General features: G+C 39.0%; 2 protein-coding genes across 2 annotated transcripts in view; one reads left to right on the forward strand and one right to left on the reverse strand.

The window, feature by feature from the left end:
* Nucleotides 1-26,387, reverse strand: part of RBP4 (retinol binding protein 4) — a 349,798-nt gene that overhangs the window by 317,675 nt on the left and 5,736 nt on the right. The gene's annotated exons all lie outside the window — the stretch shown is intronic.
* LOC142662936 (scavenger receptor cysteine-rich domain-containing protein DMBT1-like) overlaps nt 1-26,387 on the forward strand; it is a 70,934-nt gene that overhangs the window by 36,957 nt on the left and 7,590 nt on the right. Inside the window, exons 7-11 of the mRNA XM_075841230.1 lie at nt 8,036-8,165; nt 8,301-8,509; nt 17,445-17,465; nt 20,367-20,482; nt 20,595-20,684. Coding sequence (XP_075697345.1) covers nt 8,036-8,165; nt 8,301-8,509; nt 17,445-17,465; nt 20,367-20,482; nt 20,595-20,684 — 566 coding nt within the window. The remainder of the gene's footprint in view (nt 1-8,035; nt 8,166-8,300; nt 8,510-17,444; nt 17,466-20,366; nt 20,483-20,594; nt 20,685-26,387) is intronic.

The raw sequence follows: 26,387 nt of genomic DNA on the forward strand, positions 1-26,387 counted from the left end.
CACAGGTTTATATACACATATCAATGCATATTGCAGTACTGACCAACTGAAAAACCGTTTGTGGCTTTCCTGTCACATGAAATGTTACACTTCAAAATGAGATTAGGCCACGTTGGACTTCCTCTGGAGATTGCAATCTTTATTAAGAAGTCCAACCGCCTCACACACTTAAAGAAAGACTGTCATTTAACTCTTTGTCAACTAAAGCATTTTCTGAGAACCCTGCATGCACATTTAATATCTATTATATGAAGTAAGAATAAATTTAAAATAAAACTTTTCTAACAACAATAGTTACGGAATTATCTAATTTTACCTAAACCTTGAACACACACTAAAGGTCCTTTTACACGTGCCAATGATCGGACAAACAAGCATTTATACCAACGCTCGTTCCCGATCATTGCCCTGTGTAAACAGGGCAACGATCAGCTCATGAACAAGCAAATGCTCGGTCATTGACTGTTCTGCTCGTTTTTTAGGCAATAAAATGGTCGCTAGTCGGCAGCACATATCCCTTTGCAAACAGAGAGATGTGCTGGAGATATAACGGAAATGTATGGGGACTAACGATCATCGTAATGATCACTCGTCCCCATACATAAGCGATCATTGGTGCTTGGGAAAGGAGCAAACGAGCACCGATCAACGAGTCTTTCATTGATCGGCGCTCATTTTCACGGCCTATATCAAGCCGTGTAAAAGGACCCTGACTTTTTAAACAACATATGCTAATCTAATAGTATACGTGATATATAAAAATTTGTAATTTGCTTACTGTTAAAATTGTGTTGGTTTATCCATGCAAATTCTGTGTTAAGTTACTGCTACTAGGTATATCCCTGCATGTAATCTGCTGTCCACCGCCTGTTGTCAAGAAAAGCAGAGCAGAATTGACTGACTGCAGAAAGTGGGGGTGTGTTTCTTCACTGCCTTCTACTACAAGTCTATGGAGAAGAGAGGGGAAAGCAGGAGCAGAGTGAGTCAGGCACAGACGTGTTACTTATACAAGTCTACTGAGAGGGAAGGGAGAGCAAGTGCAGATGGAAAAAGATACACACAGGCGTGCTGCTGCTTCTAGTAAGTGTTATGCAGATGTAGCCAAGTTTGTATTGGCTCTGATAACTTGCTGCAGCGTGATAGCACACAACAAAAGCTATTGAAAAAGTCAAGTTAAAGTTTCTTGTCACTGTGTATTTAATGCGTTAAAAGTCAGGATAAAGACGGGTACATCTGTATGTCACCCCAGTTCGGGATTCTCAGCTACACTGCTCATTACTGCTGTACAATCTCCTCCACTCTGCTGCTGCTTTTATATATATATATATATATATATATATATATATATATATATATGTTATAGATAGCGATAGGAGAGAAGGATTCTCCTCTTCTATGTGTGCAGTGTAAAGAAGGCATGATAGCAGTTAGACTCGGCCTACTAGCTCAGAGAGAAATAAGAATTACAGATATAGCCTGCAAGGGGGAAAACTGCTAAAAATTGCAGAATACAATACATATAATGGACATAAATTATGTTATTCCCCATGTACACTCACATGACAGCTTATTCTGAAAAGTCACCTTAAAAGTAGGTACGATTTAAGCATACTGTCAATTCATAGATTTCAATAAAAACTATTCAGTGTATACAACTCACGGTATACAATGCAACTGCCAGTTTTGTTTCTGCATGTGTCCCTACAGTCATGCCCCAGGCTGCCAGCTATAATAATTTCTATTGAAATACAGAAGTACACAGGGGGATTTATAAAGTATTGGGGATTTAAGTATAGAAGTCAGAGCCTGCCTTGGAGAGTGGCAATCTGGGCAATTGTCCAGGATTCTCTTTTCTAGAGGTGAAGTCTCATTAAAATGTTTTCTTTATTCCCAATTTCATTCAATAGCTGCAGCAACAACTACAGGTAAGTAAATAATATAACTATATTAGATTATATATATAACTCTACAAACGTAGCTATGGGGAATTTATAATTTTAGTTACAAGACACAGCTTAATCTCAAACCTTTTTCACATAAGTGTTTTAGACTTGATAGAGCCTGTCTAATACTTCAAAATAGATCTTAAAGAAATCCTGTCACTAGGTCATATAAGTTAAACTGGTTTACTGACCTAAATAGCGTGGTCTCCCTGTTTTTTTTTTCCTGGACGCTTCCCCTCATTCCAGAGATGTGACCCACTGTTGTTTTGGCTCCCTCTATGCTAATTTGCTGTAGTTAATCAATAGGGCGTGAACTACCGTCAAACTGCCTTACACTGATTAATCAGTTTTAGAGGCAGGGAAGCTAGCTCCACCCCGTTGGCTAACTACATAAAATTAGCATATAGGGAGTCAATACAACAGTGGGTCATATCTATAGAACAGGGCGTCCATGAAAAAAAGGAAAATAGCGCTGAAATTAGGGAGACAGCACTATGCAGGTCAGTTGAACAGTTCAACTTATATGATCTAGTGACAGGCTCTCTTTGGAGGCTATGAACACCTTTAAAGAGAACCTGTTTCAGACCCTATCTCAAAAACACAAAGAGGAAATTTCGGGAGCTTTGCCAAGTTCGAGGGATCCAGTTAGAGTCGACTGAGGTAAAGGCCGTGCAGGCAATCAATCTTATTTTGTAGGACAGAGCGCACGATGAGTTGAGTGACAGAGAGTTGAGTTGCCACACAGCACCCCCTCCTCGGCCACCGCCATTCTCATAGATGCAATGCTAGCCACCCTGGGCCCTAATTGCACCGAGTACGAGAGAGCCTGAATAATGGAGTTGGCGCTCCGGATCCCTGTGCGAATCTGCATCCCAATGGGTGCACCAGTGTCCCAGGCACCCAGCGGCTTCAGAGGGCCACGCCTGCGGTTCAGCGACGTGCCTGCCGTTAATAAGGCCACCACGGACATTGACACACACCTCCATGTATTTGAGTCTATCATGGAAAGCATACCATTCGGACCTTGCAATGGGCAAAATATGTCGGCCCCAGCCTCACGGGTAAAGCCTTGGAAGTTTATCGGGCGCTAAGTGTGGAAAACTACCATAATTATTATCGCCTGAAGGAGGCCCTGCTCCAGCGCTTCACCATCACCCCAGAGACCTACCAAGTTCTGGACCATGGGGCACCAGGCCCACAGCCCCCATGCAGAGTTTGCTACCTAGCTCCAGCAGAGCTGCACCAAGTGGCTGAGGGGGAAACAGGCAATCAGTGCAGAAGCTATTGGGATTCTCTTCATCCTGGAGCAGCTCCTCTTGAAGATAGACCCCAAGATTCATGAGTGGGTCACTGACCGGAGCCCAGACACCCCGACGCATGCAGCTACACTGGCAGACAAGTTCGTGGCCAACCCGCCCAGATGGAGAGGTACCAGCCGTCCTGACCCCCGATCTACCCAGCATCCTCCTCCCAGTCCCAAGGGACCATCCCGACTGCCACTGAATCGTCCCTCGTTCCGGCCCAAGCTAGCCGTATTCCCTCCAAGGTTACGGGACTTTCCGGAGATCCGCTGCAACCAAGCTGGGCACATGCAGTGGGGGACTGCGCTCCTCTTAATAAATCTGTCGCATCTTACTCCAGGGAAGCAGATAGCTAAGACTGGCCTATGATATCTCTCCAGCTGCAGTGCCCCATAATAGGGTCAGCAACAGATGTTATATATAATCACAATTTCAACTACAATACTTATCCCTTTCCACAGTTGCACAGTTACACCTCTATACAACCCATACATATCAGTGCTAGACATCCTGCGTGACACAAACATATTTTGCATGGCTGTCAGGTGCTGATGCATTATTATGTTCATATAACACACAATATGTGTTACCCAAAATATAATTTGTTTTTTCTGTTCTATCCTGGCCCCATCTGTTGTATTCTGTATCTGGATGATTATCATCCATGTGCAGAGGCTGCATGTAAAGCGGAGTGTGGGAGAAACGTGTAAATTTAAATGGGGTATTTCTTATAAGATATTGTACATAGATGATATTTCCCCTTCACTGCCCTAGACAAATAAGGGTGTCAACATTAACCCTTTAGAAACTTAGAATCAACTATCTTGAGCACTTTTTGTATTCAACGCAGAAGTTGTCACTTTTTCTAACGTCTCGACATTTATAAAATATAATGTGTTATATCATGATCAATACTAAATTTTTCACAATTCAAAGTAACAAAGTTTTCTTTTTTACAATTTCCAGAACTTCATTCTACTCGTAAGTATATTATATGACATGTTTCTCTGTAATATTTTGTACTTTATCAAGGTCTACAATTGTTACCGAATTATCTCATTTTACCTAAACCTTGAATGCACACTAGGAGCCCTTTTACGCGTGCCAATGATCGGGCAAACGAGTGTTTATATGAACACTCGTTCCCAATCATTGCCCTGTGTAAACAGGGCAACGATCAGCTGATGAACAAGCAAATGCTCGTTCATTGGCAGATCTGCTCGTTTTTTAGCCAATAAAATGGTCGCTAGTCGGCAGCACATATCCCTGTAACGATCGCTCTACCCCATACATTACGGATCATTGCTACTTGTGAAAGGAGCAAACGAGCACAAATCAACGAGTCATCTCGTTGATCAGCACTCATTATCATGGCATATATCGAGCCATGTAAAAGGACCCTGACTTTTTAAACAACCTATGCTAATCTAATAGCATACGTGATATATATAAATTTGTAATTCACTTACTGTTAAAATTTAGTTGTTTTATCCATGACAATTCTGTGTTAAGTTACTGCCAGTAGGTGTATCCCTGTCTGTAATCTGTCCACCCCCTGTTTTTAAAATAAGCAGATCAGAATTGAGAGACTGTAGAAAGTGGGGGGGGGGGGGTGTCTCTTCACTGCCTGGTACTACAAGTCTATGGAGAGGGGCGGGGAAGCAGAGTGAGTCAGACACAGACATTCTGTCCATACAAGCCTATGGAGAGGGGAGGTGGAGCAAGTGCGGATGAAGAAAAATACACACAGATGTGTTGTTGCTTCTAGTAAGTATTATATGTCAACCACAGTACGGGATTCTCAGCTACAATGCTCATTACTGCTGTTTAATCTCCATGCTGTTGCTGCACCCAAATATATATATAAGTAATTGAAGAGCAGTATTCTCATCTTCTATGTGTGCATTGTAAAGAAGACATAATAACAGTTACGCCCGGCCTACTCGCTCAGAGTTCAGAGAGAATTAAGAATTAGACATATAGCCTGCAGAAGGGAAAGCTACTAAAAAATGCAGGATACAAGTCATATAAGGCTATATTCCCACGAGCGTGGGGAAACTCGGATGTAAAAAACTAGGTGCCCTGGTGCGGATCCCCATAGACTTGAGCCTATGGAGGGATCCGTGAAAACTGAAGATAATAGGACAGGTTCTATTTTTCAGTGGACCCTACACACGGTCCATTGAAACAATGGCCGTGTGAACGTCCCTCATTGAAAAACATGTGTCTGTGTGATGGCTGTTGTTTTAACGGCCATCACATGGACGTATTCACTGCCCGTGTGAATTAGGCTTAATGGACATAAATATTGTTATTCCTCATGTACACACATATGACAGCTTATTCTGAAAAGTCACATGAAAAGTTAGGTACGCTTTAAGCATACAGTAATTTCGAAGATATCAGGGAATATGACTCAAATACAATGCAAATTCCAGTTTTTTATCCCTGCAGTCATGCCCCAGGCTGCCAGTTATAATAATTTCTATTGAAATACAGAAGTACAGAAAGGGATTTATAAAGTATTAGGAGCCAGAGCCTGCCTCCATCACACTGGGCAATTGTCCAGGGTTCTCTTTTCTAGAGATGAAGTCTCATTAAAATGTTTTCTTTATTCCCAATTTCGTTCAATAGCTGCAGCAACAACTACAGGTAAGTAAATAATATAACTATATTAGATTATATATATAACTCTACAAACTTAGCTATGGGGAATTTATCATTTTAGTTAAATGACACAGCTGAATCTCTAACCTGTTTCACATAAGTGTTTTGGACTTAATAGAGCCTGTCTAATACTACAAAATAGATCTTAAAGAGGTCCTGTCACTGGGTCATATAAGTTGAACTGGTTTACTGACATAAAAAGCGCTGTCTCCCGGATTCCAGCACTGTTTTTTTTTTTCTGGACCCATCCCCTCATTCCAGAGATATGGCCCACTGTTGTGTTGACTCCCTCTATGCTAATTTGCTGTAGTTAGCGAACAGTGTGTGAACTACCGTCAAACTACCTCACGCTGATTGGTCAGTTTCAGAGGCAGGGCAACCAGCTCCACCTTGTTGACCTTCTACAGCAAATTAGCATATAGGGAGACAATACAACAGTGGGTCATATCTCTGGAACAGGGGGTCCAAGAAAAAATGAAAACAGCTCTGGAATCAGGGAGACAGCACTATGCAGGCCAGTTAAACAGTCCAACTTATATGATCTAGTGACATGTCACTTTTAACGACTATGGACACCTTTTTTCTATGTATTTTTGTAATTTGCTTTAATTAAAAATGTTGTACTCTTTTACTTTTGCAGCTTCTATGTAACACTGTACATGGAAGCTGCAGAACATTGTTTTTAGCCAAATCTGTGAGTGTGCTGATCTGACGGCTCAGTCTGTAGCAATTTCTGTGTACTACATGTGGTCAACCAATGGTTATGATATTAAGTGCAGTCTATCAAGGGTTTTCATAGCATGTCGTGAAATTGTATTGAATTTGTGTCGTGAGAAATTGTAGTCGTTCACCAAATTTGCAAAAAGGTAAGACTGGACACATTCATTAGTATAATATATAATATTTCCCATAGCAATATATCGTTTCATGGTCTACTTTATATTTTGCAAAGTTCATCATATGAAAGGGGTTCTCCGGGAATTTTATACTGATGGCCTATCTTTAGTAAATGCGATAAATATCAGATCGTGGGGGGGGGGGGGGGGGGTTTCACTCCTGGCAACCTGGCGGATCAGCTTACTGAAGGGGCCGCAGCCTCTTCAGTATCTACCATGCACAGTGCCGTACACATTTGTAGCGGCTGTGCCTGGGATTACAGTGAACTTGAATGGGACCATAACTGCAATTCCAGGCACAGCCGCTATGGACGTGTACGGAGACAACTGCCGCGGCTTCATCAATCAGCTAATCGGTGGGGGTGCTGGGTCAGACCATCAATATAAAATCCCTGACGTACCACTTTATACATATCTTTCCTTTTAATGTATCTAGAACCACCTACAAATAATACATGACATACTGTATCCTAATAAATGACCTAATTTTACCTTAACCTAAATCATATTTATATGACCATTTGTCTGCAATAAAACTACTGCTACTGAATGAAAGTATTATGTAGGAACCATATGATATTTTATTTTTCCGTATTATGTTATTTTATTTTTATTTTACCAACTCTTAGACTAAGTTGGTTCAGTTGTAACCATTTTAACTGTATTACTATTTTTGTTTTTCTGTACATGTTACTTTATATATGAAAACTCTTAAATATCTAAAAAATATTGAATAGGGAGTTTTATGCGAGCAGTATGTGGCAGTATATAGTTGTATATTGCATGAAGGTATTATTTAGAAATTGTGTAGTAGTATTATTTGGGCACTGATTGACTAGATTGTGTCGGCATTTTATGGAAGTATTATTTGGCATTCTATGAAAATATTCTGATATAAATATTCTGGAAACTAGTGTGTGTGTGCGTGCGTGTGTGTGTGTATTCGTGCGCGCGTGTGTGTGTGTATATATATATATATATATATATCAAATACACAAAACACTATAAAAATGAAGGGGGAGGGCAAACTACTTAATCTTTTGGCTAGGGTCCCAATTGCCCAAGCCAGAACTCAAATATTGGGCTCATTTTGAAGTGGACATCAAGAGCAGGGCTATCTCATACTGAAGCAAAATGAATGTAATTGTAAAGACATTTAAAAAATTGTTATTCTACAACTAAAACTTTTGAACTATCTGTTGACTTAATTTATCTCCCTCTATTCTAGGTTATCAATGTGAGAATAGGCTGACTCAGCCATCAGGATATATATCCAGTTATTGGTATTACTCAAGTGCGTGTACCTGGACAATTGAGGTCCCATATGGTCATGTTGTACTCTACATCAGTTATGTGAAGTGAGTAGTGTTTATGAGTGCAAAGTTTTCCCTTCCAAACCCCACCTATGCCTCCCTTTTACTTCTCTCCCCAACACAACTCTTTAAGATTCCGCATACTGTATTTAATGGGATTTCTCTCCTTTCTCTGAACAGTATGAGATCTAATCTTGGAGTTTGTAATTCTGAGTATGTTACAATATATGATGGATATGCTTGGGACTCAGTTGTACTTGGAAAGGTTTGCCAGCCTACAAATCAGGTCTTTTACTCATCATCCAACGTCATGACCTTGAAATTTCTTAATAAGGACTTCTCCGGACAGTTTCAAGCTCAATATTATACATCTTCTCTATCCTCTACAGGTAATATGCATAATAATAAATGACACAATGGCTCATGTATGATATAACATACTATTTGCTAAGAAAAAATACTCAATTGGTATCTGTTCTGTAAATAATAAAAACATCAGTATGTGGCAAGTTTCTACAGAACAATCTTTGAAAGATCAATCAGAATCCAGGGTTCAGATAAGCCCAACATGAAATATATAATTTGTGGATATAAAATTGTTCTGAAATACAAACTGGGATTCTCTGATTTTATGCAGATGCAACATATAAAGCTGCTCACCTGGCTTATAGACTGTGCGGGGGAAGGGAAACATTGAATACTCTGAGCACATTTTGTATTTAGCACAGAGGTTGTCACATTTCTCTAATATTATGTATACTATCAGGATTAGTAAGCTTTTCAAGGATCAAAGAAATAAATGCATAATTTACCTTTGCTCTATGTTTTCACATATCCCATATGGATACTGTATGTTGAGTAACATACATACATAAAATGATACAATGCATTATCCTCAAAATGTATAGTAAGTGTTTTATTTACAATTTACTGTATGTTATTCTGAACAATATTGTGTTTTTCTAAATTTCAAAGTAATAAAGTTTTCCTTTTTCCTTCCTCTCTATCGTCTTGTATCTAGTACCTCCTATCACCGGTAAGCATAATACATGAAATATAACTGCAGTTACAATGAAGCATATATACAATATACTGTATATTATCATGGTCAATATTATGTTTCCAAAATTCAAAGTAGTAAAGTTTTTCTTTCCTCTCCATTTTAATGTATCCAGGGCAACCATCCACTGGTAAGTATTATACATTTACATACACAGAGTTCCATTATATTATCTTCAAACTCCTATTCTGTTATTGTCCTTTTTTTTTGTTATTGAACATCTAGAATCTATTTTATACAACATCTATCATGACAGTCCATATTGTAAACTGGTTTTGGATCAATAAGCTGATGTTGCACTTGGGCACCAACTGCCTTCCCTCCGCTTGTTGCTTGGATGTGTGGGCAGTGGCGTTCCGAAGCCCAAAGACAACATAGCTATAAGACAATTTCCTATGTATGGTGATACACCTCTAAATTATACAGTAACATACATAAAATGATACAATGCCTTATCCTCAAAATGTATAGTAAGTGTTTTATTTACAATTTACTGTATGTTATCACGAACAATATTGTGTTTTCTAAATTTCAAAGTAATAAAGTTTTCCTTTTTCCTTCCTCTCTATCGTCATGTATCTAGTACCTCCTATCACCGGTAAGCATAATACATGAAATATAACTGCAGTTACAATGAAGCATATATACAATATACTGTATATTATCATGGTCAACATTATGTTTCCAAAATTCAAAGTAACAAAGTTTTTCTTTTCTCTCTGTTTAATGTATCCAGGGCAACCATCCACTGGTAAGTATTATACATTTACATACGCAGAGTTCCATTATATTATCTTCAAACTCCTATTCTGTTATTGTCTTTTTTTTTTTGTTATTGAACATCTAGAATCTATTTTATACAACATCTATCATGACAGTCCATATTGTAAACTGGTTTTGGATCAATAAGCTGATTTTGCACTTGGGCACCACCTGCCTTCCCTCCACTTGTTGCTTGAATGCGTGGGCAGTGGCGTTCCGAATCCCAAAGACAACATAGCTATAAGACAATTTCCTATGTATGGTGATACACCTCTAAATTATACAGTTATTAAATAATACCACTAACCACTGCAAGAAACAAATATCACAATACTGCTACAAAATAAAACCCAGTATATCAAGGCCAATATTACTAATGATACCATTGTACAAGAGACAAACTATACAGCCGCACCATGACTATATAGTGACCACATATTACCACCACATAGTGGCTCAATAATACCCCCATATTGTTACTGAATAATACCTCCACAACATGACCACATATTACCACCACATAGTGACTGAATAATAACACCATACTGTTTCTAAATAATATCTCCACACCATGACCACATATTACCACCACATAGTGGCTCAATAATACCACCATATTGTTACTGAATAATACCTCCACACCATGACCACATATTACCACCTCTTAGTGACTGAATAATGCCACCATAATGTTACTGAATAATACCTCCACACCATGACCACATATTACCACCACATAGTGACTGAGTAATTCCACCATAAAGTTACTGAATAATACCGCCATACCATGATCACGAATTGCCAGTACATAGTGACTGAATAATACTGCTATGCTATAACCGAAAAACACAGCATGGATCTAAAATGGTTCAGATAGAGTAAAGATGCAGCCGTCAGCAAGCATGTATTCAATTATGAACCAGATCCTGGGGTGTATACCCATAAAGCATCCTAAAGCATTGCATATGACCGAAAGAAGAAAAGATGCAAGACAAGAACATATGAGAAAATAGAAAAGTACTTTAATGAAAATTACACATAAATACACAATAATAAAAAGAATCCATCAACCAACAGGTTAAAAAAGACATACACGCCATGCACTATACAAGGTAAGTAACGTCTAAGATAGACAAAAAGTATAATCTGGTAATGAGGGTACGTCGGTACATAAATATAAATAAATGAAAAATGACTACAAATGTATGCCAAATGAAATAGTCAAAGGAGAAGTACTCAAAGGTATGAAAATAATACCATGAATGAATGACATCAATATATGGACAAGTATGAACAACATATGATGATGATGAATCACGTACCCATTAAACATCCAGGTGAGTGCACGGCAATGTGTCTTTTTTAACCTGTTGGTTGATGGATTCTTTTTATTATTGTGTATTTATGTGTAATTTTCATTAAAGTACTTTTCTATTTTCTCATATGTTCTTGTCTTGCATCTTTTCTTCTTTCGGTCATATGCAATACTGCTATGCTGTTACTGAATAAATCATGCTATACGAAGTCCAATATTGCCCGGTACAGTGACCATATAGTGGTAGATACCAGTCAAACACACTGGCGCCTTGGGATGGTGGCCCCCCCTTCTCCACTGGACACAGTCGCAAGCCTGCGATTGCAATCGTTTTGCCTCTAGATAGAATGCAAAAAATCTCCAACATTTCCTTCCATGTGAATCCAGCCTAAATGTCCTGACAGACTGCACGCTAAAGTAGCACCCCTTTTAGTCTGCTAACTGCATTGCCTTCTGTTTTCCAGCATATCAATGTCATGATACATTGACTCAGTCTTCAGGATACATATTCAGTAGGTCAGAGCGCTCTTTTTCTGGTTGTACCTGGACAATCGAGGTCCCATATGGTCATGTCGGTCTCCAGTTCCACCATGTAAAGTGAGTAGCGTTTATGTTTGCAAAAAAAAATTCAACATGGTTACTGACTCCCGCGCATCCCCCCCACAAAAAAACATAATACTTGCTGAATTGAAATTAAACATAAGCAGGGCTCCATATTTCCACCCCATACTAACGACCTGCTCTCCTCCACAAGCACATGTATGAAGGCAGGTAACAGATTTGGGGAGGTTGAAGAGCCACGCTTACATTTATTAACATAGATGGCAAGTAGAAGCATTGTTCTCGCCTCCCTTCAACTCCCCACAAGAAAAAACTAATACCTGCAGAGTTTGAATTAAACATAAACAGGGCTCCATATCTTCTCCCCATGCTAATTACCTGCTCTCCTTCACAATCTTGGAAGCCCACAAGCACATGTATGATGGCAGGGAATAGGTTTGGGGATGGGGATTAGGAGCCATGTGCCTATGACTGGTTGTATGTAAGCATGGCCCCTTAGGAACCCTGCACATGTAGCATAATTGCTATTTGGAACCATTTCCAGTTGTTTCCTGTTTTACATCGGTTATATGGCTTCTATAAAATCTTGGTGTTGAATGTGGCTCACCACTACTAGGGATCACTGCGCTAGACAATCATCCAAATTTGAGTTTCCCCAAATGGCGCTAAGAAAAAAACCCGCTATGAATTGCTCCGCAATTAATAATTTGCACAAGGTTTTGCCTAGTTTCCCCTTAAAGTGCTGCATAATGTATATTATTATATCATGAGTCATCTTTCATGTAATTTGAACAATGAGATTTGCATTATTTCTGAACAGCATGGCAAGTGAGCCTACATGGTGTAATTCTGAGTATGTGGCAGTATATGATGGCTATCCATGGAACTCAGCAGTGCTTGGAAGGATTTGCTATGCCACAAGCCAAGTGTTTTACTCATCGTCCAATGTGATGACCTTGCAGCTTGTTAATTGGAGCCCATATGCACAGTTTGACGCTTGGTATTTTACAACCACTTTATCCACTACAGGTAATGTATATGATGATAAATAAACAGTTATTATTCTTGATTAATGTAGCAAATAAAAAGATCTGCTAGCTTGGGCAACTCTCAAAAGATTAAGAATCCCAGTGAACAATATGCATGTGGATATAGAATGTCTGCAATACAGTAAATATGTTATATTTGGGTCCAGTATATACTTACTAGGTCCTTGTACTGTAAATAATGTACGCAGATTAACCCCACACGTGACAAGCTTTCATACAACAACTTCTGAAAAAGCAACCTCAGTCCAGCGTATAGACAGGCCAACATAATTACAAGAATTACATAAGCATAAAATCAGAACCCATGTATAAGTACATCATGAGCCCCTTAAAGGACCAATCCTTCTTTAATTTCCCATTGACGTATCTCTCTGAGGACCTGTTTTTGTGGAACAATGTATATTTTTGAATTGTTCGCTTTTGAGAAACGTACAACGGCGATAAATTCTTATTGATTTTTTTTGTTTTAAATCCTTTAAAATAATTTTTTGATGTTGAATAAATAACATGTTAATTTTATTTTAGGTTAGTATGATTGTGGCAAAAGAAAAAAATGTATAGTTTTTCATATGTTTTATTACTTTTGCACAGTAAAAACACTTTCCTGGAATAAAACAGTTTTATGTTTGTATTTTTATCTTGGGAGACTTTTTTTATTGGTTCCACTAGAGTACCTGAAACCGTGATCTGTTGAACGCATGTATAATGCTTTGGAATACTTATAATAGGCAATCTATTATAGGTATAAACCGATACCGGACTCGAGAGCCCCCGTTAGGCCCCAGCTGTCATAGTAACCCCCTCACTCTTTCAAGTCACTTAGGTGCAATGGTCTCTATTGACTGTGACATCTAAGGCTATGTTCACGAGCTTAGCTAAAAACTTCTGAAAATACGGAGCTGTTTTCAAGGGAAAACAGCTTCTGATTTTCAGCCGTTTTTTAAGCAAACTTGCATTTTTCGCTGTGTTTTTTACGGCCGTTTTCTGAGCTGTTTTTTTTATAGAAACAATTAAAAACTGCTCCAAGATCGGCTCAAGAAGTGAGATGCACTTCTTTTTCTCGGGCGTTTTTTAACGTGGCCGTTTTTCAAAACAGCCCCGTAAAATAGGGGCCCGTCTGAACAGAATGCAGTTTTTGCCATTGAAATCAATAGGCAGATGTTTAGAGGCGTTCTGCTCCCGATTTTTCGGATTACGGCCCAAAAAACGGCCGAAAATAAGCCGTGTGCACATACCCTCAGAGTTTGAAGCACCAGAATTGGATTTATCTCTGATCTTTGCAGCTGGGAGCAGAGCTGTAGATCACAACACAGTGTACAAATAACACTGCCCAATTAATAAACTAGGGCATGTAGCTAAATCCAGTCTAGCTGCCCCTCCATAAGTTGAAGCACCAAGTGTGGGAGCGAGATGCATGCTCCCGGAGCCGAGGCCATCAGCGTATAAAACATAAAATGTCAGGATGTCTTTTCCTCTAACTGTAGTTATAATGAGACATTCATACAAAGTACTGGATTTTAGGTTTCTAAAATCCAAACTAATAAAGTTTTCTTTTTCTCCCTATTTTAATATATCCAGAACCACCGAACACTGGTAAGTGTAATACATATGTGTACACAATTGGGCACAATTATCAATGCATTTTCGCCAGTTTCCTGGAATAAAGACATTAAAAAAACATGGCATTCAGGCCAAACACAATATTTTTGAAGCCCCTGAGCATTGTTTTGCGCTGTTTTAGGCCTCATTTACACGAGCGTAATATACGCGCGTGTGACGCGCGTGCTTTTCACGCGTGTCGTACGCACCTATATTACTCTATGGGGCAGTTTAGACGATGCGTGAATTTTGCGCAGCGTGAGTGCGTTGCGTAAAACTCACGACATGTTCTATAATCGTGCGTTTTTCGCGCATCCACGCACCCATTGAAGTCAATGGGTGCGTGAAAACCACGCATGCCGCACGGAAGCACTTCCGTGCGAACTGCGTGATTCGTGCAAGAGCTGTCAAAAGGATGAATGTAAACAGAAAAGCACCACGTGCTTTTCTGTTTACAAACATCCAAACGGAGTGTCAAATTAGAGATGAGCGCACCGAACTTCACCGGGTTCGGCAGAACTCGTTTTGACCGAACCCGGCCAAAAATGTTCGGGTACGCGACGTCAGGAGACAGTCACTGCCCACGGTGCTGAAAGACTTAAACTGTTTCAGCACCATGGACAGTGACTTTCGATCACAATATACATATACGTGTAAAAAAAAACAGAAGTTCGGACTTACCGATAAGTCCCGGCTCCTTCCTCCAGTCCGACCTCCCGGGATGACAATTAAGTCCAAGTGACAGCTGCAGCCAATCACAGGCCAAGCACAGGCTGCAGCGGTCTCATGGACTGCCGCGTCATCCTGGGAGGTGGGGCCGGATGACAAGAGAGGGACGCGTCACCAAGGCAACGGCCGGGAGACCGGACTGGAGGAAGCAGGCAGTTCATGGTAAGTTTGAACGTCTTTTTTTATTCACAGGTTGGTGTATATTGTCATCGGCATTCACTGTCGAGGGTGCTGAAAGAGTTACTGCCGATCAGTTAGCTCTTTCAGCACCTTGGACAGTGACGGGCGTCGTCTAGCCTCATCTCTATGATGGCGGCTGCGCGAAAATCACGCAGCCGCGCATCATACACGGATGACACACGGAGCTGTCAAGTGCCTTTTGCGCGTGCAAAACGCAGCGTTTTTTGCGCGCGCAAAACGCACACGCTCGTGTAAATCAGGCCTTAGTCTGTGTGAGCAGGAATCAAGAGTTGCACAGTTTTCTCAAGTTTTTCTGTTTGAAAAGTGGCGGAAAACAGCACCACATTTGATCTGTTGTTGTTTTTCCCCTGCAATAGATTTATCAACAGGGCGTGCGGCTTAGTAATTTATTTGTTGCACGGAAATAGAGACTGGTGCACCGTTTGTATGTTGTACCGGTATTAATACATTTCCCCAACGTTTCACTGCATAATCCTCAAAATTCTCAAAATTCTTTTACTTCATTTTCGGTTTTCATACATATATAATGTAATTTATAAGCAGAAAAAAATAAATAGAAATCATCATTCATTATTTATAAATTCAATTTGAACTAAAGCAATGATTGCTTTTCCCAATCCTTTCATAGTGCACTTGCATATATCTATAGAATAGTACTGACAGCAAACTATATGGTAATATTAATTTACCCCAATTTCTATTTCCCATACTTATTTTTCAGGATTTTTTTTTCTGTGTGCAAAGCAGAAAATATATTTTTTTGTTGCTACATGGCAACTGTCAAAAAGCAGGTCATCTCCTGCTGTCATTTTAAGTTTTCCGTACATACACAAGCTTTTTTCTCTTACAAATTGAACTGAAAATTAAGGTAAAACAGCAAAAAATATAATAAAGATCATATTTAATGTTCTCCGATGTTACATTTAGTAAAGATATAAATGTAAGTAAATAGTGGATCTTCATTTAATTTGAAGAATACTTAGTATCTTCTAAGTAAATACCTGACTGAGACTCTGATCACATTAGTGTTTTTCGGTTTCAATCAGGGGTTCTGATATTTTTTAAAGCAAAAATAGCACAGTCTGCCGCCTCATTCTTTCCTTTAAATTCACCAGTACCCGTATTTAAGACGCATTTTGAATCTATCTTGATGGTTTTGATGACTGTCTAGAAAAAGGTGTAACATTTTAAAATATGAAAAATGTATTACAGATGTGAGCACTTTTTTTTTTGCATAAAATATTGGTGTACATATACGCCAGCAAAGAGGTAGTGTAAGGGAGAGAAATCTGTCTAATATTTCTAGGGAGTTGAACAAAATGTATCATGTCACATGCTTTATTTTTTATGCCATTTTTGCTGTCTTGTAAATTGATGCATCTTTTAGGGTTGCAACCACTCACAGTACGGTAAGGAAATACTGACATCTATGGTTAATACGGATTCTCCTTGCCCTCCCTGTCATGGAAAGATTTTAAAATTTTTATAGGAATTAGAGATTTGTACTTAAAAACAAAAACAAACTATGATATATCTTAATATATTAATTATCTTTCCTCCATCAGGGACTACAACTGAACTATACTCGACTCGTAAGTACGCTGCATAGTCACTATTTTTACATTACTCCATATAATATCCATTTGCATTACATTTGTGTAATTTCTACCTTTTATATTAGGGAGATCTTGGTTCAGGGACCATATACACAGATAATGTATAATATAGAGTTTCATACCATGTTCTTGTGTAGAGGAGCAAATAAATGTAGCTATAGGTCGTGCAGACATAACAGTTGTATCTGATACCTGAAGGGGACGAAAGGCCCATCTGTATTTAAAAACACTAGTATTATAAAAGGCACGTGATAGTTGGGTGGCCCTGTTACAAATTTTGCTTTCCCCTCAGGAGCTTCAATTTACGCCTCTGTACAGGACTATTTTAATATATAATAAATCTGCTATATGTGCTCAACTATATCTAGAAATACGTGAAATCAGAAATATATATACTTTTATAACTTATTAAAACTCTTTATTAATTCCTAGTTGCTCCAGAACATTTTGCTGGTAAGTACTTTATAATTTTTGCAATATTGTTGTGTAAATTCTAAGTTACATTTTAGTTTTACCACTCCCTAAATCAGGGGTGCACAAGCTTTTCTGGTCATTGTTAGATTGTAACGCTTCCAGTGGCTGCAATAAAACTAAAAGAGGTATCGCCATCTGGGACATTTATGGCATGTAGCCTGTATATGTAAAAAAATGTCTAGAAGGTCGGGCTCAAATTGTGTGGGCATTCAACAATTACAACGGAAAGAACAGCATGTTTTTTCTGCCTGGCCAAAACCTCAGCGTGATCTAGGGCTAAATCCCAGGATCAACGTCCCATCTACAAAATTTAGTACCCATAACTTGTAATATTATATTTTTGAAGAAAGGCATCTATGCCCATCTGGAACTTGCTTAATGAATCAACCATCACAACCTCCTGTGGCGGAGAGTTACATAGCGTCACTGCTTTTACAGTAAAGAATCCCCATCTATGATTATGGTGAAACCTACTTTCCTCTACACATAGAGGGTTACCCTTGTCATAGTTACAGGCCTATGTGTAAAAAAATCATTAGAAAGGTTTCGGCATTGTCCATTTTTATATGTGAACATATATATATATATTAAGCAGTTTTCCCCATTCTTTAGTCAATATTTATAAAATTTGTCAAATTGCTTGGGGACATTAGATGGAAAGCTGGGTTTTTAATATATTATTTAAGATTAGAACATTGTTCTTAAGCTTTTTCTGTCTATGCTTAGAGAACTTGTTTTGCTTGACAATAAATTTCTTAATGCACGGTTTTACTATACGTTTTCCTGAGCTATAGCCACTGTCATGTTTTACCATGGAAATAGTGGAATTTAAGAATTAGAGTTTTTCCTTTTTTTATTTTCCAGCCTTTATTTTTTCAAAGCAAGTCTGAAAAAGTGATGAGATTGGTTACTATTGGCAACACTTTCAGTTTATGTCCTCACTAGTTTCATACATGTGTCAGGATTAAAACGCAGAACCTCTGTCTGTGTACCAGGCAGTAGCTCTTCTTACTAAACCATCTAAGACGCTAGACAGCCTTAATGCTGAATCTCTTGTCTAGGTTCTCTCGATTCCTGCCTCTTAATATTTCTTGCCTTGATCGCCTGATTAGTCTCACCTTTTTGGCTTACTGTAAAAGTCTGGCCCTTGCACTTCCTGAATTGGCAGACTATTGAGCTTTCTGCCTGTAGTCTTGTTCCTTGCTGTCTCTCTACAAACTGTTGCTGCTTATTTGTGTACCAAACTTAGATTGTATCCTGGCCACGTCTGCACCTCACGCTACAAAATTTTGCCGCTTATGTGTATACCGAACTTAGATTGTTTCTTGCCCACGTCTCTGCCTCATGTAACAATCTGTTGCCACTTATCTGTGAAACAAACGTTGTGACGTGAGATATTCAGCTTGTGTAGAGTTGTTTTAATGGCTAAAAACCTCAATTTTGATTTCAACACTTTTTCCCCTTCAAAGTCTCCCACAATGAATTATAAGTTGCAAACTGCAAAAAAACATTGTTAGCAATTGTAGAACATTAGGACATACCATAATGGGAAAATAGCAACATAGTTTATAACTTGTGCGTGGATTTTTCAAAGTACAAATGATAACGGTACAAAAAATATTTTTCTCTTATAGGGCATGACCACACGTGGCGGATTTCCTCCGCAACTGTCCGCATCAATGCCGCACCTAATCCGGGTTGCGGATTACGGCTGCGGATCTGCACAAAATGTGCAGAAAATTGATGCGGACTAGCTGCTGCGGACTGCGGGAAAAGTGCTTCCCTTCTCCCTATCAGTGCAGGATAGAGAGAAGGGACAGCACTTTCCCTAGTGAAAGTAAACGAATTTCATACTTACCGGCCGTTGTCTTGGTGACGCGTCCCTCTTTCGGCATCCAGCCCGACCTCCCTGGATGACGCGGCAGTCCATGTGACCGCTGCAGCCTGTTATTAGCCTGTGATTGGCTGCAGCCGTCACTTAGACTGAAACGTCATCCTGGGAGGCCGGACTGGAGACAGAAGCAGGGAGTTCTCGGTAAGTACGAACTTCATTTTTTTTTACAGATACATGTATATTGGGATCGGTAGTCACTGTCCCGGGTGCAGAAACAGTTACTGCCGATCGCTTAACTCTTTCAGCACCCTGGACAGTGACTATTTACTGACGTCTCCTAGCAACGCTCCCGTCATTACGGGAGCCCCATTGACTTCCTCAGTCTGGCTGTAGACCTAGAAATACATAGGTCCAGCCAGAATGAAGAAATGTCAAGTTAAAAAAGCAAGACGCATCCGCAGCACACATGACATGTGCATGACAGCTGCGGACTTCATTGCGGAACTTAGAATTTCCATTGAAGTCAATGGAGAAATTCCGCCATGAGTCCGCCACTGCTCCACAACAGACAGAGCATGCTGCGGACACCAAATTCCGCTCCGCAGCCTATGCTCCGCAGCGGAATTTTACGCCTCGTCTAAACGAACACTGCTAAATTAAAGTGTAAGTCAATGGACAAACGGCTCCGCTGCGGATTAACGCTGCGGAGTGTCCGCAGCGGAATTTAAGTGAAATTCCGCCACGTGTGAACCCAGCCATAGACCTCTGTCAACTGAACAGCCCCCCTAAATTCAATTTATGGCTTGGTTACTGCTTCTGCATACTCAATAAATTGGCCAGCTTAATGTGTGAGAGGATTTCAGAAGCCAGGAATGCTAGTAGAAATAATTGTATTTGCCAAGGCTAATGTAATCCTTAATTTACTAGATGACACAACAATTAAATAATCCCCAATGCCTACAGGAAAATCTCTCTTTCCTGTCCATAAATTTTGTGCACATTGTGTCTGGACCTCACTATTGTCCCTATTCTTATTTTCCTTCTAGTTACGGAAATGGCTTTGAGGCTGGTGAATGGTAGAAGTCGGTGTGATGGTCGTGTGGAAATCCTCTATAATGGAGAATGGGGAACAGTTTGTGATGATGGTTGGGATATTCCAGATGTACAAGTTGTATGCCGCCAAATAGGTTGTGGCAATGCTCTTGCATTTAACTACAGTGCTGCTTTTGGTCAAGGGCAGGGTTTGATAATCTTGGATGATGTGGCATGTACAGGCAATGAACGTTTCTTGTGGGATTGTCCACACAGAGGCTTTGGAACACACAATTGTGGACACCATGAAGATGCTGGAGTCATCTGCTCAGGTACAGTTTGATGGATGTAATCATTTTATTTATATTTTATTGCCTACTAAATTATGGATATATACTACAGTTTTAGATCCATCTATACAATATACGTTTTAATAATAATGCAACATTTTTACACTTTGATATCATAACATGTTTTTGCATAAATTCCATAGTCCAGTTAGAGCATGTACACATATGATTCTAAGGGTTGCTGTAAAAGAGGCATCCCTGGTTCCTCTTCTCTTCATGAAGTCCCTTGTGATCACAAGGCTGGTGTCATGCATAGTGTTTTGGTGATATCTTCTGCATCAGCTGATCACTACTACGTGGTGGGTGGCATTCCAGGCCAATAAACAATAAAAAATGGTGGTGTTAATTTTGTTTTTCCCTTTCACTGCCATAATGTACAAATATGACAATGTTTTTTTTAATGTTTTTTATTATTTTTACATCTATTAATTTTATACTTCTTGCTACTCTATTTGTCATTTACAGTTTTTTTTATAATATCTTTCATTGTCTGTTGGTTAAAGGCTATGTACACCATTGAATGCAAGTTTTTTTTTTTTATAAAACAATGTATGAGGTGATTTTAAACAACTTTGAAATAGTTTTTTATGAATTTTTTTAAAACTTTTTATGATACAGCTTCTATGTGTCTGTATATATAGAAGTTTTATCCTGCAGTCAAAGCTGATTTTGTCAGGTCAGCTGGACTAAAAAGTCAGCTGAAAGCTGGTCATGCGCGTCTCTGACATGCATGATCCAGCTAACGACAATAAAACTAAGTAGAAGTGATCGTCATTAGCTGGATCCTGCATTTCAGAGGCGCCTAGGACCAGCTTTCAGTCGAGCCGTCAGTTCAGCTGATCTGACGGAATCGGTTTGATGGCAAGATACAGCTTCTATATAGGATACATAAAAGCTCTATTTTGAAAAGTTCATTTTTATAAAATAAAGACCAATTTAAAAGCTGTTTAAAATCACCTCAAACATTTTTTAATTAAAAAAATAAATAAATGTGTTTAAAGGTGTACATAGCCTATAAATTGACCCAAATACATAATACCACCAAAGTCTCAATTAGACAAAGACATCTGAGACTTGTCCCTCATTGTCGTACGGATGTAGCCATCTTTATCTTGACTCTGATAACTTGCTGCAGCGTAATATCACACAACAAAAGCCATTGAAAAAGTCATGTTAAAGTTTCTTGCCGCTGTGTATTTAATGCGTTAAAAGTCAAGCTAAAGACGGCTACATCTGTATGTCACGGTATTAGGGTACCTGCACACAGGACCGAAAAATCAGCTGAAAATCCACTTGCACATACGGAATTAGCTGCAGATTTCACTGTCGCTTTCACCCCTTTTATTGCTGATGATTGTACAATGTGCACCAAATGTCAATTTCTGTATGGAAAAATTCTGCAGCATGTAGATAAGATGTATTAAAATCTGATCTACTTGCTGGTGCTGTATTATGCAGCAGATGTTCCATCTGTACACCCACATGGAAAATCTGCACGTAATCCGCCTCGCGTGCTTGTACCCTTATGATGCCATTAAAGGGGTTTTCCCATGAGAGACATTTATGACATATCCACAGGATATGTCATAAATGTCAGATAGATGTCAGATAAATGTCAGATAGATGCGGCTCCCAACTTTGGGACCCGCACCTATTTCTAGAACGGGGCCCCCTAAACCCCGTCCTGCCGCTCTGGATTGTGGCAGAAGCAGGTGAATTCCGACCATGAATTCGGAAGCAACGTATCTCGCTGCGCTATGCTGTTTCCGTAAGTCCTATAGAACTGAATGGCAGTTATGGAAACAGCGTAGCTCACATGCTACGCTGATTCCATAACTGCCATTCACTATTATGGGACTTACGGAAACAGCATAGCGCAGCGAGCTACGCTGTTTTCATAACTCCCGACCATACAACCAGGAAGTGGCCGGGAGGCAGCGATAGCTGTAAAAGGTAGAATGGGGTATAGGGGGCCCTGTTCTAGAGATAGGTGCGGGTCCCAGAGGTGGAACCCGCATATTTCTGACATTTATGACATATCCTATAGATATCCTCAGAAAAAGCATGGTTGAACAGCAGCACACGTCTCCCAAATTTCAATCAACAGATTATTTTATTGGTCAAACATCCAGTAAATAATTGCAACGTTTCAACCCATGACAAGTGGACGGTCTTTCTCAAGCCTTGGCTGGGTTTGTCTGACTTTACAGCGTGACACCGCTCCTGACATCGGGATTTGTGCTGCTTCAAATACTTTATTTTTGGATATCCTGTAGATATGTCATAAATGTCCCTCATGGGAAAACCCCTTTAAACTACTGAATTAATCCCCATTTCTAAAGCAAGTATTCTATATTAAAGGGGTTTTATCCCACCACAATAACTTATTCTTCTATATATTTATTGAAAATTGCCCAAACACAAAAACAAAAAATTATAAATTATAAAAAAAAGTAAAATGAATAAAAACTTTTCTTAGATTATTACTTCCATTTACTTTTCTTGTCAAATTTGATAATGATTTGAATATATAAGGCTGTATTCACACTTGCATTGGAGGCATTTAGAGCGTCTTTCTTGGTTTTCATTGGTTTGGCAACAAGCATAGCGCTGCATGCTATTCTTGCCTTTAAAACAAAGGAAACCACAGCAGACCCCTGATGTCAATGGTGTCCATCAGACGTCATTGGGATCTGTCATTTAACAGATCTGCCATAGTCACATGGCTTCTGTTATAAATGGAGCCACTATGCAGATGTGAACAGAGCCTAAAGATGAATACTTACAAATGAAATAACTAATCAATATCTAAATTTTTCATTTCTGACATTACAGGCGAACTGAACACCAACAGTAAGTAAACATGTTTATTAACTATTATTGAAATTAAATCTATTAATATCAGGTAGGCCTTATCAATAGGCAGCCCTGGATAAGGAACATTTTAAATGATATGTATTAATATGTTAATTACGCACCCATATTTTAAATCCATACATGACTTAAGGTGTGGCCTACTTGATGGGTGGAGTCTAAAGCGCCAGACAATTTAACATTTCACACAAAGTCTAGCGCTAGGAGGATCATCAAGTATAAAATGTAACTTTTATTCAGCAGATTAAAAATGCAAACATTGCTCCAAATGTATTCTCCTGCTTACACATTTTAGAATAAAGTGTCCTTCCTCATAGCAGATGAGGGTGAAAGACAAAGTTCAACGTTTGCTACAATGTATCGATGAAGGTGAAATCCTTGCTTTTAAGCTTATAGAGGATTGCCTAGGTCAGACACATGGTAGCAAATTCATAGCTGTTAGAAGCATTAGGTGTATGAGTACTATACAGCCTCTAGATGTAAACAGGAATGTTTCCATTCACTGAAAGCAAATACAGATTTTTTTAAAATTGTGATAATTGAGTACATTAGTAAGTTGCATAACTTTTCATTATACAATGATTAAGTTTTACCTTCATACTGTGAGACTGAACATCCTATTTAGATTAACACTGTATTTACAGTAAAAAAAAAAAAAAAGTACATAGGTTTCTGCTTTTCATAAAGAGCCCACTGTCTATATAGAAATGTCAACTGGAATAATTTCAATAAATATAAGGTTCACTTCTGTAAATCTTATACGTAAGTCTTGGTGGGTTCATAATAGGTTATTTATGGGTTCTATTTTCTATATAGTTATACAATATACAAGTGTTTCTTTTTACATTATGTGTTTTGTCCAAAATCATTCTCTTTTTTGTCTACTCTCTGCAGTTAGATGTGGGGGCATTTTGACAAATTTGCACGGCAATATTTCTTTGGATTCCGATATTTCCTCCGAGTCTGATTCCTGTGTTTGGTACATAAGCGTCACCAACAATAATAGAATTCATCTCAACTTCAGAACATTTATGTGAGTATAAGACAAAAAAGTGTCACATTTATATCTTAATAGAAAACCAAAATGTTACTTTTTAAGCAGTTGTCTTTTTAAGGAGCTCAGATTGATGCAGGTTTGGTAGCTAGGACCACCAGTGAAAGAGCTGGTCCCTGTTCCAAACCTCAATGGATAGTGAGCTACCAATGTGTGACCACTCTCTATTAAAATTAATGGGAGTTACTCTAACCTCTGAGTGGTGCGAGGATCTATAAATCTGACTTTTATTATATTTTTTATCTCTCTCTTGGGACAACCACTATTTATATTTTTTCACCTTTCACACTTTTGGGTTTTGCACTTTGGAAAAGTTCTACAATTAGAGAAAACTGCTTTTTGCATGGAAAGATTCAATCTTGAATTATTTTTTTTACTGACGTTGTATTCCTAAAATTCTCATGGCTAGAATGAAAAATTCTCAATCCTGCAATTCATCATATTTGTCAATTTATGATGGAACGCCTCTTGGATCACCTTTACTTGGAGATCTGTGCAGGACAAGCACGAGAAATTTCATCTCCTCGTCAAACAGCATCAGCATTGTGTACACACGACCTGATAGACAAACAGGCCCAGAATTCTCTGCAACGTACTACTCTACCTATACCAACAACCAAAATGGTAATGTATCCACAACACAAAAAAATAAGGTAAAAAAAAACCTAGCAAATAGCTCCTTGTCACCAGCTTCCCTAGAAAACAGCTGATTTTGCCAGGGAAAGCGTCTGTCAGCCAGACATTTCCGCTGCGGTGGCATTTAGGGCATATGGACAGGGGTTGTCTTCATGACGTGTGTATTTTAGGCCTAAATGACCAGTTTAAAAGTTATTTTTGTGGAGTTTCTATTTTTTATAGGGCAGGGTATCTGCAATGGCATCATGTTACAATATTTTAAATTCACAATGGTCTTTCGTGGGCCATTGTAATTTTAAACCATATGTAACTAACAATGCCACAGACAGGAAGGTCCAGCCAATCAGCAAGGGCAATTCGTTGGTAAGAAATTTGGGAATCGTGAAAAGACATTGGGTACAGTGAATGTCATGTGAAGCCAATCTTTAAGGCGCTGTATTATTGAAGTGTATAAATTGTCTGTATAGTAGTGCATCTCTGAGGCATAATACAGTGCTACATGTACTGTAACCCTACCTGTGCTTACATGTACTGCACTGTTATCTACCTGTTCTACATGTACTTTACTACTTATTTGTACTACATGCACTCTACTGCTCTTTATCTGTACTACATGCACTCTACTGATCTCTACCTGTACTACATGCACTATACTGCTCTCTACTTGTGCCATATGTACAGTACTGCTCTCTGCCTCTTCTAAATGTACTGTACTGTTCTCTACCTGTACTACATGTACTTTACAGATCTCTACCTGTGCTACATGTACTTTACTGTTCTCTACCTGTACTACATGCCCTGTACTGTTCCCTACCTGTACTACATGTACTTTACTGTTCCCTACCTGTACTACATGTACCGTACTGCTGTCTATCTGTACTACATGTACTGCACTGCTCTCTACCTGTACTACATGTACTGTACTGTTCTCTACCTGTACTACATGTACTTTACTGATCTTTAACTGTACTACATGTACTTTACTGTTCTCTACCTGTACCAGGGGCGTAACTAGGAAAGGCTGGGCCCCATAGCAAACTTTTGACTGGGGCCCCCCCTCCCCTGGGTGTCACACAACCCCCCCCTCCTAGTAGATAGTGCCTTTTTTACAGCCCCCTCTT

This window comes from Rhinoderma darwinii, chromosome 11, assembly GCF_050947455.1.
Source record: "Rhinoderma darwinii isolate aRhiDar2 chromosome 11, aRhiDar2.hap1, whole genome shotgun sequence".
NCBI classification, from domain to species: domain Eukaryota; kingdom Metazoa; phylum Chordata; class Amphibia; order Anura; family Rhinodermatidae; genus Rhinoderma; species Rhinoderma darwinii.